At 49.6% G+C, this 15570-nt stretch overlaps 1 protein-coding gene across 1 annotated transcript in view; it reads right to left on the bottom strand.

Moving 5' to 3' along the window:
- gramd1bb (GRAM domain containing 1Bb) overlaps positions 1-15570 on the bottom strand; it is a 69026-nt gene that overhangs the window by 41015 nt on the left and 12441 nt on the right. The window contains exons 3-4 of the mRNA XM_047035466.1: positions 14805-14882; positions 12615-12641 (exon numbers count right to left, since the gene is read on the bottom strand). Coding sequence (XP_046891422.1) covers positions 12615-12641; positions 14805-14882 — 105 coding nt within the window. The remainder of the gene's footprint in view (positions 1-12614; positions 12642-14804; positions 14883-15570) is intronic.

The raw sequence follows: 15570 nt of genomic DNA, 5'->3' as shown, positions 1-15570 counted from the left end.
TCTATAAATGTACTCGGTGGGGGGGGGGGGGGGGGGGGGGGGGGGGGGGGCAGCCAGCTTGTTTTGACTTCTGGTTAGGATTCTTTCTCTTTTAGACGATGTGGTGTTCCGAAGTCGTGACTGACAGCTTTTTCATGGAAAAATGCAATCCTGAAGGCTACTGCGTGACAGATTGTGGAGCGGATTAGGAGACTCCTCGGGGGCAGAGGTGGAGGGTAGTGCTGAAAGGACAGCTCCTCAGAAACGGGACACAGACTGGAGAACTCCTCTGGAGCGCTCTCCGCTCTCTGTCTCCCCCTGCTGGCTGAGATGCCCTCGGAGGACCAATCATCACTGCCTTCTGTCACCAGCTCAATACCCTGAATTGGAACAGCTTTCCCAATCTACGTTCAAACATCACGGTTGCTTCAAAGTCAACAATGTGTTTATGATCTGGGAGTAGTAGGGATGTCCATGCGTATCCGTTTAGTAGTAGCAGCTGGAGAATACGATGCAGGACTTAATGTTCTTGAAAGGGAACTAGGCTATAGGCCAATGTTATAAAGCTAAAAGCCTCAAAGTTATCCTTGTTATGCAAGACAACACTGCAGGATAACTACTCTCATTTCAAATAGGTTTTTCCATTTTCTCTCCATTAATCAAAGAAGCCCACTAGTTTCTAGGATTATAATGGATAGGTAATCGACATGAATCTCATGTATTAATCGGGTCGTTGTGACCAGATTTATCGCCACATGGTTTTCTTTGGACATATACAGGTTGATCGCTGCCAGCCAATGAGAGTCGTGCATTCGCGATCAGGTGACTAGGTCTGTCACATTTGTTTATTGTCACAGTAGTGGCAACGCTAATCCCAACCCCCAAGCCACGGCCATACAGCGGAGACAGAGAGCAGCTCTGGGCCGACTGGAACAACACACAAACACCATGCTATAAATATTTCCTGTGGAAAATACCCCAAAACTGATCAAAGTGTGGATTATGATGGTTTATGAACATGAAAATAGAGTGGTTGTGCGAGAGAGAGAGAGAGAGAGAGAGAGAGAGAGAGAGAGAGAGAGAGAGAGAGAGAGAGAGAGAGAGAGAGAGAGAGAGAAAAGGAGATGACAAACCAGTAGTTGCACTTCCCCCTCCACCATAAATCGACCAATCAGCCTAATGAAAGTGGGCCCACAAACAGCCTAATGTAGGGAGTGGGCTCCACGATCTGTCTCGACGTTAGACGTGAAACATGGCCGCCGTGGCGGCGCTCGGGAGCGCACGTCACGTGGGCCATGAATAAAAGAACAAAGTAGGGCACGCGTCGACATTAAAGCCCTCATTAAAAACTCGGCTACTTCCTGTTTCTGCATCAGCAAGCAAGACCTAAAATAGACGGGGCTTCGTTTCTTTTCTTTTTTTTTACACACCAAATCCCCAACACACACAATTAATATCTGACCCAGAGGAGGAGAGTGGGGGTGGAGGGGGGGGGTTTCCTCTGGTTCCTGTTTGATTAGTATAATGCACAAAGGAAACCAGTAGACTGTTCCAATAAAACCGGCAAGGATTTGCAGTCACCTTGACTAAACCTGAAAACACTGGGGGGTGAGTGTCGCTGAGTTAAGCAAACTGCCACATAATGCAGTACAGTATCGGATGGAAATCCAGGACTCTTGTATTTCTCAAATGTTTCGCTCATCCTTTTTTATGTACCATGAACGGAACTGGTGGAATATCAGGCTGCAGGCAGCCATTTTGCCGAAACCGTATTCGTGTCAACGGCGCACCGCACAAATACAATACACTAACGAGCGGATGTGCCCATGCTCTCTACCATGATCATATATCAATGACTCATCACATCCAAGTCCCTGGCCTCTTGGAATAGACTGGCTGCTCGTTCCAGGATGTGAGGTCATCGTGCTCGAGGAAGGATCCTATTCTGCACTCATCGATCTAAGTCGGCATTTTCACCTGCATGAACGTGCCCTTACTGCCGATGCGGCCGAACCACACGAATGCTCATATCGAATACGGGCCCACGTCGTTTTCTGAAACATCCGCAACGTTTTCTCTTTGTTAACCATGTCCTCTCCGCTTTGAACCCCTAGGATGAACGTGCAGGTCATGCACACAGCACAGATCCAGATAAACGCTGCAGCGAAGCCCATTACTGACCAAAACAAACGTGCAGCGGATGTACAGTCCATTCCAGAACATGGGGAGCAGACTGAATCCGGCTCTTCTCGTGTGAACGCTCACGTAACCACGCGGCCCGTCCCTCACTTCAAGTCGATCGCCCAAGAGCCAATCCAGTGGATTCATGTGAAAACGAGCACACTGAGTTGGTCTCCCAGGATAGCATGAGAACATCATCTACAGCTCGAGGCCCTGGGGATGCCATGAACTCGAATGCAGGCCTGTGTCGAGAGGTGAGCCCATCTGGCTCATCATCCTGCAGGCTTCATTAAGAACAGTGAATGTGTTCCCTCTGCATCGCTGCAACCTTTCTACTGTCACTTATAGTACTGCTCGTACTTTGTGAACACACGCACACACACACACACACTGTATCCAAAATGTTGAATACGTTTGCTGGATCATGCACTCACACACACGCTGTATACCAACTGGCATGTTGAGTGTGTTTTCTAGAACATGCACACACATATGCCCATACACACAGACACACACACGTAGGACATGAAGTGGAGTAGAATGAAGGGCTTAAGTATGTGCGGGTCTGGTCTGAGCTTTGACTGTTCCTCTCGACCCCACCAAAGTCTGCTCAGTTGCCATAGAGACGAGTAGAGCCCATTATCATCAAAGTCAGAGGAGATGCTTTCACAACCCCACCTGCTAGTTCTAACCTTGCACAGGTGTACACACACACACACACACTCACACACCCATTGTTTGCTACTGGTTGTCATGCCATCAAAACAGCACAAAGCATTCGGGAACAACACTTATTATTATATACTTAACAACAGTTATTTTGAGCCGAGCACATGATTAACATCACTCTGAATGAAAAAGCCGCAAAGCTTCCACTCAACAAAACTCTCCTCCCCGCCCTCCACCGAACAAATGGACCAGGGCACTTCAGTTCGATTTTCCCACACAATCACCCCCCTCCCCCCACAAACCCCAGAAAATTGTGATGATTCCCCCTAATGTAACATCTGAGGTGATCAAGGTTATGGAACTCTTCGAAAAGCACAGAGAAACTCAAGCATCCGGTTCCAACCACAATTCTCTAGCATGGCTAGCACAGTCCTAGCCTGACGTTGTCATACTCATAATTCTAGTCAGAATATGAGTCTGAAAGCTCTCCGTTGGGCTGTGACCAAGGGGCGTGTTTCAACCGAACTCGTACAACAAATGCCTCTTCGCTCAATTGGATAGACCTACAACCAATCAGAGCAACGTAATATGTTGTTTGTTGAAAACAAATTCAACCCAAGCGCTCTTTCGTGACGTTGTTGATTACGTTACTGTTGATCATCTGTCCATCATCGTATAAAGCCCGCCCTGGCAATTTCATTGGTCCGTCACAATTCTGGTTTTCTGTAGTTGTCCATAATACGAGACCCTCCAGACCCAACTTCCCAACCAAATGTTTTTGTGGGCGGGGAGAAGTTGGGCTGGCAGCCAGGCTAGCACAGTCCCAAAATGTAAGCTCAAATTGCTTAGTTATTAAGCATAACCTGGTGTACTTACATTATATATAATACTGTATTAGTATGCATTAGGATGCATACTAAGGTAAAGTTTACTGTGGCGATAAGGCAAAACAGCATACAGGAACGTGAAGCAGGCCACCTCTGGCTGAGAATCACAGGGTGACACAGTGCTGTGGGGACACGACGGGGCCCAGGCGTGCACCGCAACGCTGACTGCGCATCTGGCGACGCCGTCGATGTGGCAGCTAAAGGACGCGCCGCAGCCCCCCCCCCGACACCTCCTGACACTGTGAAATAGGAGAACAGGAGCCGGGGTGTCTACCTGGCCACCCCCCCCCCCCCCCCTCCACCTCCCCCTCCCCCCGGAATCTAGCTAGGTTGTGCAGGCTTCAATGTGCCACTGAGCACTTCAGATAGAAAGTAATGAGATGCCATCTTTAACCCAGCTTCGATGCGTGGTCTACTTAATAATAGGTCTATGACCTGTACCAATACTCAGGGAACTAATTTTGCCAAGAAGAGCCGAGATGAGAAGGGAAGGTTTATGTGGCAGATGAGATGCCGGTTGTACATTTTAATTGAACAAAATAAACAGCTACAGTCATTTTGACTTTCATCAGCCAACCCCAATCGAGGACTGTAATGCTTGGTCGTAACATTACCATTAGGATGAACTGACAGTACCAAGGATAGATGTTTTTAACGGTTGGGCTGAAAGGCTATGATGGATGGTGGATGGAGTGCCTCGTAAGTGTGCATATCCTACCTTTGCGGTCTCCATATCAGTTTCTTCCACTTCCTCTGCTTGGCCTATCGGTAGAGAAGAGGGGGGCGACACAAATCAGAAACATGGCGGGGGCATCACCGGCAGGTGTCCACACAGGTTGAATACCTGTGACAACCACACTCCCAGCATGCCGCTGGGACGGCACCGCCGGTTCACGCGCCGTGAGTCGGTGTTAGCCGGGGTCACCCGAGACGCAGCATGATGAAACGCAAGCTGGCGTCCAAGCCGGTCGAGAGAGACTCTGGTGAGGAACGTGCTCAAAAGTCCCTTTCTGACTTTCTTGGCTTTATATCTTGGAAGATCTTAAAGAGAAAGTTCATCCAGTCCGGTTATTTTGTGTTGAGGGCGTGGGGTTTGTGGTAGAAATGTTGGTCATATGCATAGATGTATGTGTATGAGATCTATAAGCTTCTATGCTCATTGGTAAGAGACAGGAAGAGAAGATAATTAAGTTGAGTTCAAAGGAATGTGAGGTGCTGATGGCTCTGTGGGCAGCTTTCCCTGGGGGATGGGTGGAGCATCTTATATGGCCTTCTGTCCTCTGGTCAGTGTAAGGGGCTATAGAGGCAGTTGCTCTGAACTTTGGCTAGAGAAGGACTGTGTCCTGTTTCATTGTTTGTGTTGATTAAAAGTATTGTTTGAAGATAACCACACAAAGGACAGTTGACCATTTGGCTGGCCAACTCCTATGGCTTTATTATCTACTGCCCTGGAGAGAGATTCCACATCAAAGAACAGTGAGACATATGGAGATGTATTGCTTTAAACTGTCACTAAGTTGAGTTAGCCAATCAAAGAGTTTGCTACATTGATTGATTGACCTTATAGAGTGCCATTTGATCTCAAGTTTATATAAGGCAGTGCATGTGTGGTAGTTCTCTATCACTCTTGCGACCAATTTGTGACTAGCGCACCCTTCGTAATGACTGATCAGCAAAGATTTGTTTAATCTCATGTAATTGTATAGTCTAAATGAATTGTATTGCCATTTTGACTATGTTCCATCTACACAGTCCAGCTAGAATTTTCTTTCACAGGTTACATTACGGTTTTGGCAAATTGCTTCCAAAATATAACTTCACTCTGGTAAATGAATTCGAAAGATGGCATTCGCCATATTATTGGACGACAATATGGAGCATATACGGACAACATAGATGTTGTAGTCGGGGCGACGGGATTTTCTCGGCGCAAAAGGAAGCTCAGACACATCTTAGTTCCAAGGCCATCGCTTAGGCGTGTGCTCGCGCTTCCTTTCTGCCTTGCCCTCCGTCCACCGTGACTCAACACGGCAGCGCCCACGTCTCCCGTGAATCACTCCTGAGGCCTCGCTCGCTGGCTCGCCTCTCCTTTGACTATTCGGTCCTCCGAGGGTGTTGTCTCACATCACCCTCGCTTCTCCTCTCCGGGCAAATACGTGGCCTCCCACTCAGTCACTCATTCACTCGGCCATTCACTCGCTCGCTCCCTCATTCACCCCTCCCTCCGTTGTGTCTGAGTCGGAGTGGGTTCCCAGCACCCACTAAAGTGTTTACCCTGCGTGGGATGGGAGGATGTTTCTCAGTGGCTCGGATCTCTCTCTCTGCAGCCCACGCTCCGAAGCGAGCGGAGACTAAATTGAACCTCATTTCTGCTCCAGTGAGAGAAATATATTTACTGCTGGTGCTTTGATGTGTATTGGTGTGGATTATTATGCCAGCATTGACTAAAACGTATTCACAATTTTCATTCAATTTTTTTCTTGCAGATACTATCCATGCGTGTGGTTCACGGGAGAACTAACAAGGGAGAGGAAAACACATGCTTCAGCAGGCCTCCAGGGTCAATGGGAACTTGAACCCTGGTTGATTCTGGAACAGGGCGTTTGCTATCTCACCCACACCTGGGTGGGAGGGTGGACAGCCCCACCGTGAATGATCTACGGACCCTTCGGTCTGCACGGGGTAGTCGATCCTCCCCGGATGACTGGGCGGTGTGGGCCGGATCAGCCCGGAGAGATTAGATGCAGATTACCTCTTGATTTAGGAATTCTGGGAGAGTCCTTTCTAATAAGCAGGGGAGACCAGGGTTCGGACAGTGAAAAAGGCCACCTGGCAGAGTGGTTATTAATAGAACGTTATATCAGGGGTCCACTTCATAACGTTTCTCTCTGCGTCCCCTGAGCTAAGATCGGAGGGGTTTCTGTAGTCTCACAGATACACAGCGCCCACACGTATGCCGCAATTCCACAATTAAGGATCAGACTTAATTACTCATATGAGTATTAGACAGATGGGCTTGCTCCTGTGACATATTGTGTGTACACCCCCCTGCGGGTATGTGCGTGAACGCTTGTATGCAGTAGAATTAGCATTTGGCGCTAGGCTGCTGACAGGGCGAAACGCGGGCGTTAGCAGTTAGCAGCCGGATGGATTCGCTAATGATCATAACTGAATTGCTAGGCGTCACCGGAGGCTTGTGTGTTCGTCAGCAGCTCGGGCCTGCCCGCAGACACACACTGGCTGACGGGTATCTAAGGAGCTGGGAGTGGAAGAGTGAGAATGTATGGTACCCTGTTGGTGCCACAGTGAACTGCCGGTGGAAGGAGGTAATAATTCATGGCGTCGAGAGTGGTGTCGGGAAAAACACTTGAGTGTTTCTCGGTCAGAGTAATTTGATTAAAGATTGCTGTGTGAGAGGTTCTGAAATAGTACACTCAGCCCTATTTTTCGAAACTTTCTTTTTTTCCCCCCTGTGTTTTGTTTGCACGCTTGTACCAAATCGTTGAGGCTATTTGGGCTGAGTTTGGACGATGAAAACAGCTCACCAGGTTCCCCCCCATGTGAGAAGGAGGAGGGGACGTCAGGAGAGACAGATGCCCTCCCAGCAGGACCCCGGGCACAGTGTGAAGTGTTCTGTGTTACAGCCACTGAGGTCTCACTGGTCTAATGAATCACGTCTAAATGTGGGACACAGGAAAGCTGGCCAAAAAATTCATGCTCATCTAACAACGACTCTGACCTGTCCTGTTGACCCAAATCGTTAAACACCATGTATTATTTTAGGTTTGAGAATGTGACAACTTCGAAAAGACACCGTGGTACGCACAGTTCAACGACGGCGTTTGAACCCGGATCCATAAATTGCTCCTCGACTTATCAGCTCAGACAATCCCCGTTAACAAGGGCGGGAAATCGAGCAGAACTTCCTTTTTTTTTAAAATAGGAAGTATTCAATCGTTTGATTGTGTAGTTACACAGCCCTAATGATAGACTGAGGTGGGCCCAGGACTAATAGCTCTCTGTGCGGTGATTAGGCGCCATCCCTCAGCCTAATTAAAAGCCTGCGACGAGCGCTTCACCAGGATGGGAGAGAGAATTGCCTGCCGGGGTTATCCATCATGGAGGGGTTAGGCACTGTGCCCCATCTGAATCCTTGGCCGACAGGCCCCATAAATCTAGCCAAATTTGGGCTAATGGGAGATGCGGAGAGGAGATCGGCTGACACGTCTTCTGAGGGGGCCACTCCACTGCGTAGGAACACCCCAGCGCTCCGCAGGAGGCGTGGTGATGCGCCCGACGACGGGGCGGACTGTATGTTGTGGATTTATGTTCGAAGCCACTCACTGGTCAGAGTCCGGATGGGATTAGGTTCCATTTGCAGGTGTGGACCCATCGATCAGTTTAGACACTCCGTATCGTATTTGAATGAAGTGCTTAAGGTGGTCGTGTGGCGACAACGGATGTCCTGGGCCCTAATTGAATAGCGAACCACCAAATGTTTTTTGTATTTTTTATCTTGGGGAGTCTGGAAAGGTCAATGTTATTGGCAGCCACAAGCATTTTGCAAGCACAGCAGTCGTTTCCACTTTCCAAACAAAGTGATACAGAGGGTGGGACAAAGCAAGGGGGGGGGGGGGGGAGGGGCAAGGAGTTCAGCAGTGAGCATCAAGGATCAGCCTTGTGCCTTGACCCGACGCAAGTATGACGTCGTTTCGAAAGACGCCAATCGGCTGCTCGCCCTGCAAGTCGGCACGGCTCGATGAGCGGATCCAAAGCGACACGGGCGGCCGTTCCAACAGACAGGGCGGGAGATACTGGACATACATGTGCATAGAAAAGAGATGACCTGACCTTGTGTTTGTGCATGGCGAACAGGCAGACACCATCCTGTCCCCGGTCCCTGCTCTCATGGCCTCTCTCCGTCTCCAGCGCCCACGAGGTGCTTCTTCTCCCCCCCGCCGAGGGTGACACGCCGCTGGCCCGCTATGGCCTCGTCATCGTCCCCTTCACGCGCGCCTCATCCCCCACCCTCTGACTCAGGCGACGACGAAACCAAGTTTCAACATAGACAGCTCCGCCGTCGCGTCCGGCGCCGTTTGAAATCGAATGACGGGCGGATTTTCCCCCCCCCCCACCCCCCCGAAGAATTTTTGTGTCACGCTAAATCCTCAAAAAGAAAACCTACCGCCGCGCCAAAAAGTTGCACTGCCTTTGAGACCGAGAGACCAGAATCAAATTCCCTTTCATCCACAAATGTGTCATGAATCCTCCAAGTGCCAATATGAGACAGTCTTTGCAGCCTGGCTTTCAGCGCATGGAAATCCACGAGGTCGACGGGAAAACGGCAATCGTTTCCTCCCTGTACTTCCTGTCTGAAGCCCTGCTCTAAGGATGCTGTGAAGTTGGCAAGAGCTCCGTGTGCTGCCTCTCCCTACATCTGCCTCCCTCCTCTTTGTGGGAGCAGTCGTACGTCGGAGGACGGGTCAGGGATGCGAGCGCTCCGATTGGCTGCCTGGCCGTGGTGTGTGTGTGTGTGGGAAGGTCTTGGGCAGACTCTGAGATGGGCTTGCCTGACGCGGCCGGTCGTCTACCCGCTACTCAATCGCGCGTGTCTCTCTCTCTTTCTCTCTCTGTCTCTCTCTCTGTCTCTCTCTCTCTCTGTCTCTCTCTCTCCCTCTTTCACCCTCCTCCCTCTCCCCACACCACCCCTGCTCCTTCTCTCCGCCTCCTTTTTTCAGCGTGCCTCTGCGCTGGGAGAGCTGGGAGGATGGCGCTACAATGGCAGCGGGCGACTGCCTTGGACCGGAGCCTGGCTGAGTCTTTGTGAACAGGAGCGTCAGCAGTTCTCCCTCTTGGTGGTGTACACACGCACACAGGGCGGAGGAGGAGGGGTTGAGAGTGTGGGTGTGTGTGGAGAGGGGGAGGGTGTGTGTGTGTGTGTGTGTGTGGGAGCAGCTGCGTCATGAACCCCCCCCTCCCAGTAGCTCCTACAGGCAGAGCTGCCCTGGACTGTCCCTGACCCGCTTTTCTGTTGCAGCCTTACATCATCCTCCTCCGACGACAACAAAACCAAATCATTACCGTCCCCCGCGATAGCGTTTCCCCAGCCACTCAGTCACAAAATGCTTCGTTTGACACAGAATGCACAGGAATGGAGAGAGAGAGATTGGGAGAGATGGAGACGCAATTTTGTTTGAGAGAAAGAGAGATGGAATGAAATGAAATGGAGGAAAAGTATTCTAGTACACTACTTTAAGCCATCTTGGGAGGTGGTGTTGGGGTGGTGTGGGAGGGTGGTGTTGGGGTGGGGGGGGGGTGTTGGGGTTGGGGAGGTCAAAGGGTTGACCTAAATAAGCACCCCCGTCTGCAGTGCAGAACACGGACTACAGAGCGGAACTCTTCGACCACTTTCCGCATATCATTTATTCATTTCACAGGATCATTTACTCCAGGGCTATTGAATAATGTTTTGAGGAAGGTCAGGTTTTGCTGACTTTTCCACAAACTGTGGGAGTGTAATGTCTCACCCCACAAGAAAGAATCGATGGCTTAGTGATTGAAAAGCAGAGAGCAATGTGGTTGCTGCCTGGTCGTAAGAAATGGACTCCTCAGAGGTAAAAAAAAAAAAAAAAAAACGGAATGGATCTTTTCTTGCCTTTTATCCAAGGACTACAGAGCTATTTCTGCAACTGATAAAGAATAGTGATATAACATGGACGGTTCAGGTTAACACGGAAGGGGAAAATAAAGAAAGGTAAACTAGCTAAGGTCTCTTTGGTGTAATCACAATGACTTTCATTTGTATGGCCACAAAAGCTACATCAGACACTAGAAGCTAACATTGTGCGGTGCCAGAGAGGCAACACAAACAAGATGGAGGCTTAGAAAAGAATACAAAGATGGTACATTTCTGTGTAGGTTGAGTACCAAGCCAGAAACAGTAACATCAGTAGGTTTTTTATCATGCGAATGGCAGAGATTTCAGAGGCACACCCAACCCCCTGCCAAATGGCTTCTCGTATGAATTATTAACCAATGCCTATATACCAAGTTGGTATTGATCCTGGGTTCTGGAGTATGACTCATGACCACTTAGGCATCACCGTGCAATTCCCGCTGAGCACCAAAGACTAACTTTACACCACTAAGACTTAGTCCAGGTCTAAAAATACTGGGTGGTCTACAGGATGCAAGATGGATACATGTTGTAGTTTCAAGTGTGTGGTGGTCTGTACTTTCAACTGGGACTACTGTCACGCTTGCTATCCAGGACAGGAATATATCTGACACACGCACACGCAGACACACACACGCACACACACACAAAGTGCAGTGAAAAGATCCACACCTGAAAGGATTCTAGCCTCAAGGTCTAGAACATTCATGGAGAGGCCCTCAATCCTCATCCTTAACCGTGACAAGAACCCCGGCAGAGCATCAATAAACAAGGTTTCAGACTGATGACCACTGGAAACAGCCCGACAGTTAAATGGACAGCTCGCTAGGCACAGTGTCCAGTGCATTGTGTCTGGAGTATGTAGTCCCTAATTTCAGATAGACGTCTGGCTCGTGTGAATAGATTTAGTGGCTGATTCCGTGGCCGCCATGCCACTACGTTTCTCTATTCCACAAATCAAGATGTGTTGTGCTCCACAGAGGGGTACACGTCGGTGCCTTTTACATTTAACATTTAGTCATTTAGCAGACGCTCTTATCCAGAGCGACTTACAGTAAGTACAGGGGCATTCCCCCTTGCCCAAGGACACAACGTCATTTGGCTCGGCCGGGAATCGAACTGGCAACCTTCAGTTTTACTAGCCCGATTCCCTAAACGCTCAGCCACCTGACTCCCTTTTCCGAGAGTAAAGCAGAAACAAAAAGAGAGGCATGATATTTAGCCGAGTTGCCAGGTTTGACAGTAGGGTACACCTGAGCTGGAAAGAAAGCAGCGTTCAAAGTCCTCCTTGTTCATCCCCGTGCCTGTGATGTACTACTGGGTCACCGAGCAGGCTGTTCTGATTCTGGATGCGTCGCTGCTGATTGGCCAGGGTAGACCCGCTGTAGACCATGTGGTGGTGGTCACTGGTCTAACTGTCTATCCACATGTCCGTCTGTCTTTTGACCTGTCTCCATGACCGTCTGTCAGACAGACATCCAGCAATGAATCATAGCATAATCATAGCTAAGAATGAGCAACTTTCAGCAAACAACAAACAGTCAAAATACATTTTTCCATCTTCCCCCACAATAAGATGCCATTGACCCATTGACATCGTGCAATACTTCACAGCGTGTATCACATCACACAACAATGCGCAACATGAATTGCTGAATTGCCGTGCCTCTTCTCGTCCACCACTGAGGCAACACCGAGCTGTGACTCACCTCTTCAGACCGCGTTGAGTACGGACGCTTTCTTTTCCCACACCCCTCTCTCTTTCTCTCTCTCTCTTTCTGTCTCTCTCTCCCCTCCTCTCTCCAGAGACAAGCCTGCTTGAACCCACCCGGGAGAACCGATCCAATTCCGGGGCAGCCCACCAGTTCACGCCACCCTAACGAGAGCGGCTCTCAGATAACCCCTCGCGACCCCAGAACCCGACTGTCCCCCCTGACAAAGCGCTGTTTGGGGGCCATTGTCAGGCCAGTGGTTTGTCCAGTAAAAAGCAAACAATAGCATTCCCGTGGCTTTGCAAACTGTATTCTCTGCTGCAGGCTTTCCCCAACGCCATTCAGACGCCTTTCGGGCGGAGGGAGACAAAAAGCCGCGGATGTGTGTCACATGCCGGCGGGGGGGGGGGGCGGGGACGGTAGTGTGACAAACGGGGGAGCCCTCCTCCCCGCGGGGCCAGCGGGCGCAGGGTGTGAGGTTTTGATGGCGGGGGCGGGCGGGTCACTTACCTGATCCTGTCCACTGCACTGTCAGACCTCGAAGGAAGAAGAAGGAGAAGAAGAAGGAAAGAACAGTCAGTCCATGTGAAAGAGTCGTGCACCGTTCCATCCACACCGTGATCAATGTCCATTCAGTTCGATCGTTTGGGTTTGATATGGTCTCGGCATCAATCAATGTCTCGACGAAATATATTTTTTTTTCGCCAGCTTCAGTGCAAGTGTATGTGGTTTGAGGAAAACATTGCTTTAGTTATATATATTTCAAATATAGGGGACAGAAACAGTTTAAATGATGCATCCTTGATTACCTCATTAGCCAATCAACAAAACAAATCAACATGCAAATATCATCGACCGCACGGTTTCCGAGCGAAAGGCTGACAGCACATTCCAGACTCGTATACTTCCCATCTTACGAGGCATACCGAGCCCACAACGCGTGGCACCGAATGTGCCATGCCGACCCTCTCCTTTTCCCAACACTACCAGACCTCTATAGGCTGTGCTGCATCCTCCACTGCTAGCCTAGCCTATGCTACCCTAACACCGCGAGCAAGCTGCAGACAGGCAGAGCAGACAGACGGCACAAACGGCAAAGGAAGAATACCGACTTGCGGGTTACCTGCAGAGGAGACATGACATTCCGTGCCCTCTAAAGATGGGTGCAGAATGTTCCCCCTGCAGTCGCCCCACACGAGCTATCACGCACAGAGCCAGGAGGAGGAGCAGACCATGCACTAGACTTCCCATATGGTTAAAGGTAAAGCTCCTATTCAAGGAGAGACCGAGAGAAGGGAGAGAAAGAGATGGAGCGCGAGAGAAGTGAATTGGCGGGGGTGGTCGGAGAGGGAGAGAGAGTGCAGGGAGAGGGACAGAGGGTGGGTGGGTGTGGTAGCAGGTTACAATAATGAACACTGGGGAGAGGAATAGAGGTGGATGGAAAGAGAGAGAAAGAAAGCGAAAGAAAGAAAGAGATAAACAAGTGGAAGAGGGTAATCTGCGGGAGCTAAAATGCTGACTCTTCAGTGAACATCCCTTTTGCGTCCCTTTCCAACGACAGACAATTCCTCCAAACGACTGTCCTCCTTCATTTGCGACAATGTCTACGACAAGGCAGTAAAGCCATGCTCAATTACACCCAATCCGTAAAACCCGCTAAAGGCAAATATTTCAGGCAAATACGAGACGCCTACAGCCAGGTGCCTGAAACAGCACCGCAGTCCCCCACCCCCCCCCCCCCGCCCCAGACAGAGTGAGAGATGGGTAATTGAGTTTGCCTCTGTCGGTAGTGTCTCGGGGATGAGGTATGCATGGGCCTTTCGGTGTCGCTCTGCTCTGCTCGCTGCTCTCTCACCGCCCAGGCTATGTGATTTACACCCCTGGCCTGCCCTACTCCCTGGCCCCTGCCCTGACAACACTGCAGTATATCCTCACCGCTGACAAGAGGTAATGCAGAGCTACTGCCAGCAGCCAGCAGTATGCTGCCCCCTCGCACTGAGCCATGGGGAGCTGGAGAGGTCCAGGAGACAGTGCAGTGTTTTTCGAGCAACATTTGGTTGCTAACACTTGAAGGCAAGTTCTCATCTAAATGCAAATGGCCTCCTCAAAGCTGTGACTAACCGCATATGCAGAAAGCAGGTTCTGGAAGATATGGAAGTTCCTTACCTTCCTTGGATGTATAACAATAGAACGTACTACGCTGTCTACTATTCATAAGGATTGAATGATTTTACAGCCCGTTGAAGGACTTTAATCATGATTTTACTGCCAGTTTGACGTTGACATAACCTCTACCACATAGCTGCAGTGCTGTTAAGGTAACAGTGGTCAGTCATTATGCAAGTCATTATCGAGTGCACAAAAGGGATGCAAAATAATGAGCATCACTTCAGCTTGGGTGCCCATATGAGCACATCCTGCCCTCTAGTGATGAAAATGCAGCTGTGCAACAGACAGCCAGGGCAGCTATGTAACATCCATACAAAGCTCTTTTTTTCGAGAGACGGACATCTTTTTTTTTCTTTCAACGGTTTTAACTGATATCAGATACCCCATAAAACACATCGTCAAAACATATAAGCGGACAGAACGTGACTGTCCGGAACAGAGAACATGGATTTGTACACCCATGCTCGCACACACACACACACAGAACACACACACAGAACACACACACACACACAGGACACACACACTTACCTCTCCTCTCGGATGAGGGGGGTCAGGAAGCGAGTGGAGTCGTCTTCATGGCTGCTCTGCTGGCTGCTCTGCTGGCTGCTGGAGAAGCGACAGAGAGAGAGAGGCAGCTGTCAAACAACACACCCTCACACCCTAAACAACACGGTGCCTTGGGTTGTGGATCCTGTCAGGTGCAGTTACTTGGAACGAACCGCCACCGATGTATTCGTTTTTTGGGAGACGGTGGAACCCGAAGAAGGTTCATTCCCGTTCCGTCACTAGGGGGCAGTGTGTGACACCGGAGGGGAGCTGCTCGGTGGAATCACGGCTTTTGAAGGAGTTTCAAAACGGGGAAGTTCTACACTGACCCTTTGATCTGTTCACACTCTACAATTAGACATGTTCCATTGTTTATTTGATGACTGAGAAAGGATCATGGTAACCATGGAAATATCACAGAGGTTCACATGGGTCCTAATCACAGGCTGCTTGGAGCTTGGTTTGCACTGTGGGAGATCTCAAAGAGATATTCTGTTTTGTTTGTGCCTCGAAATATATTTTTAGAGCATTGCCAACACAGCCAATATCATTTGAGCTTTATTTTGAAGATGCATTCTGGGAAAAGGTTCCAGACAAACGATGCACTATACTGAGGCATCGAGGGGGTCTTAACACCATGCCAGTACTCCAGTCATTTTCACACACACTCTAATCACATTCCCAGTTGGAAGTCCGAAAGAAATCAGTGGGCTGGATACACAGGTGTAGAAAATGATCTGAAATGAAA

The sequence above is a fragment of the Hypomesus transpacificus genome, chromosome 15, assembly GCF_021917145.1.
Source record: "Hypomesus transpacificus isolate Combined female chromosome 15, fHypTra1, whole genome shotgun sequence".
Classification (NCBI taxonomy): Eukaryota; Metazoa; Chordata; class Actinopteri; order Osmeriformes; family Osmeridae; genus Hypomesus; species Hypomesus transpacificus.
This window is presented reverse-complemented; position numbering and strand designations above follow the sequence as displayed.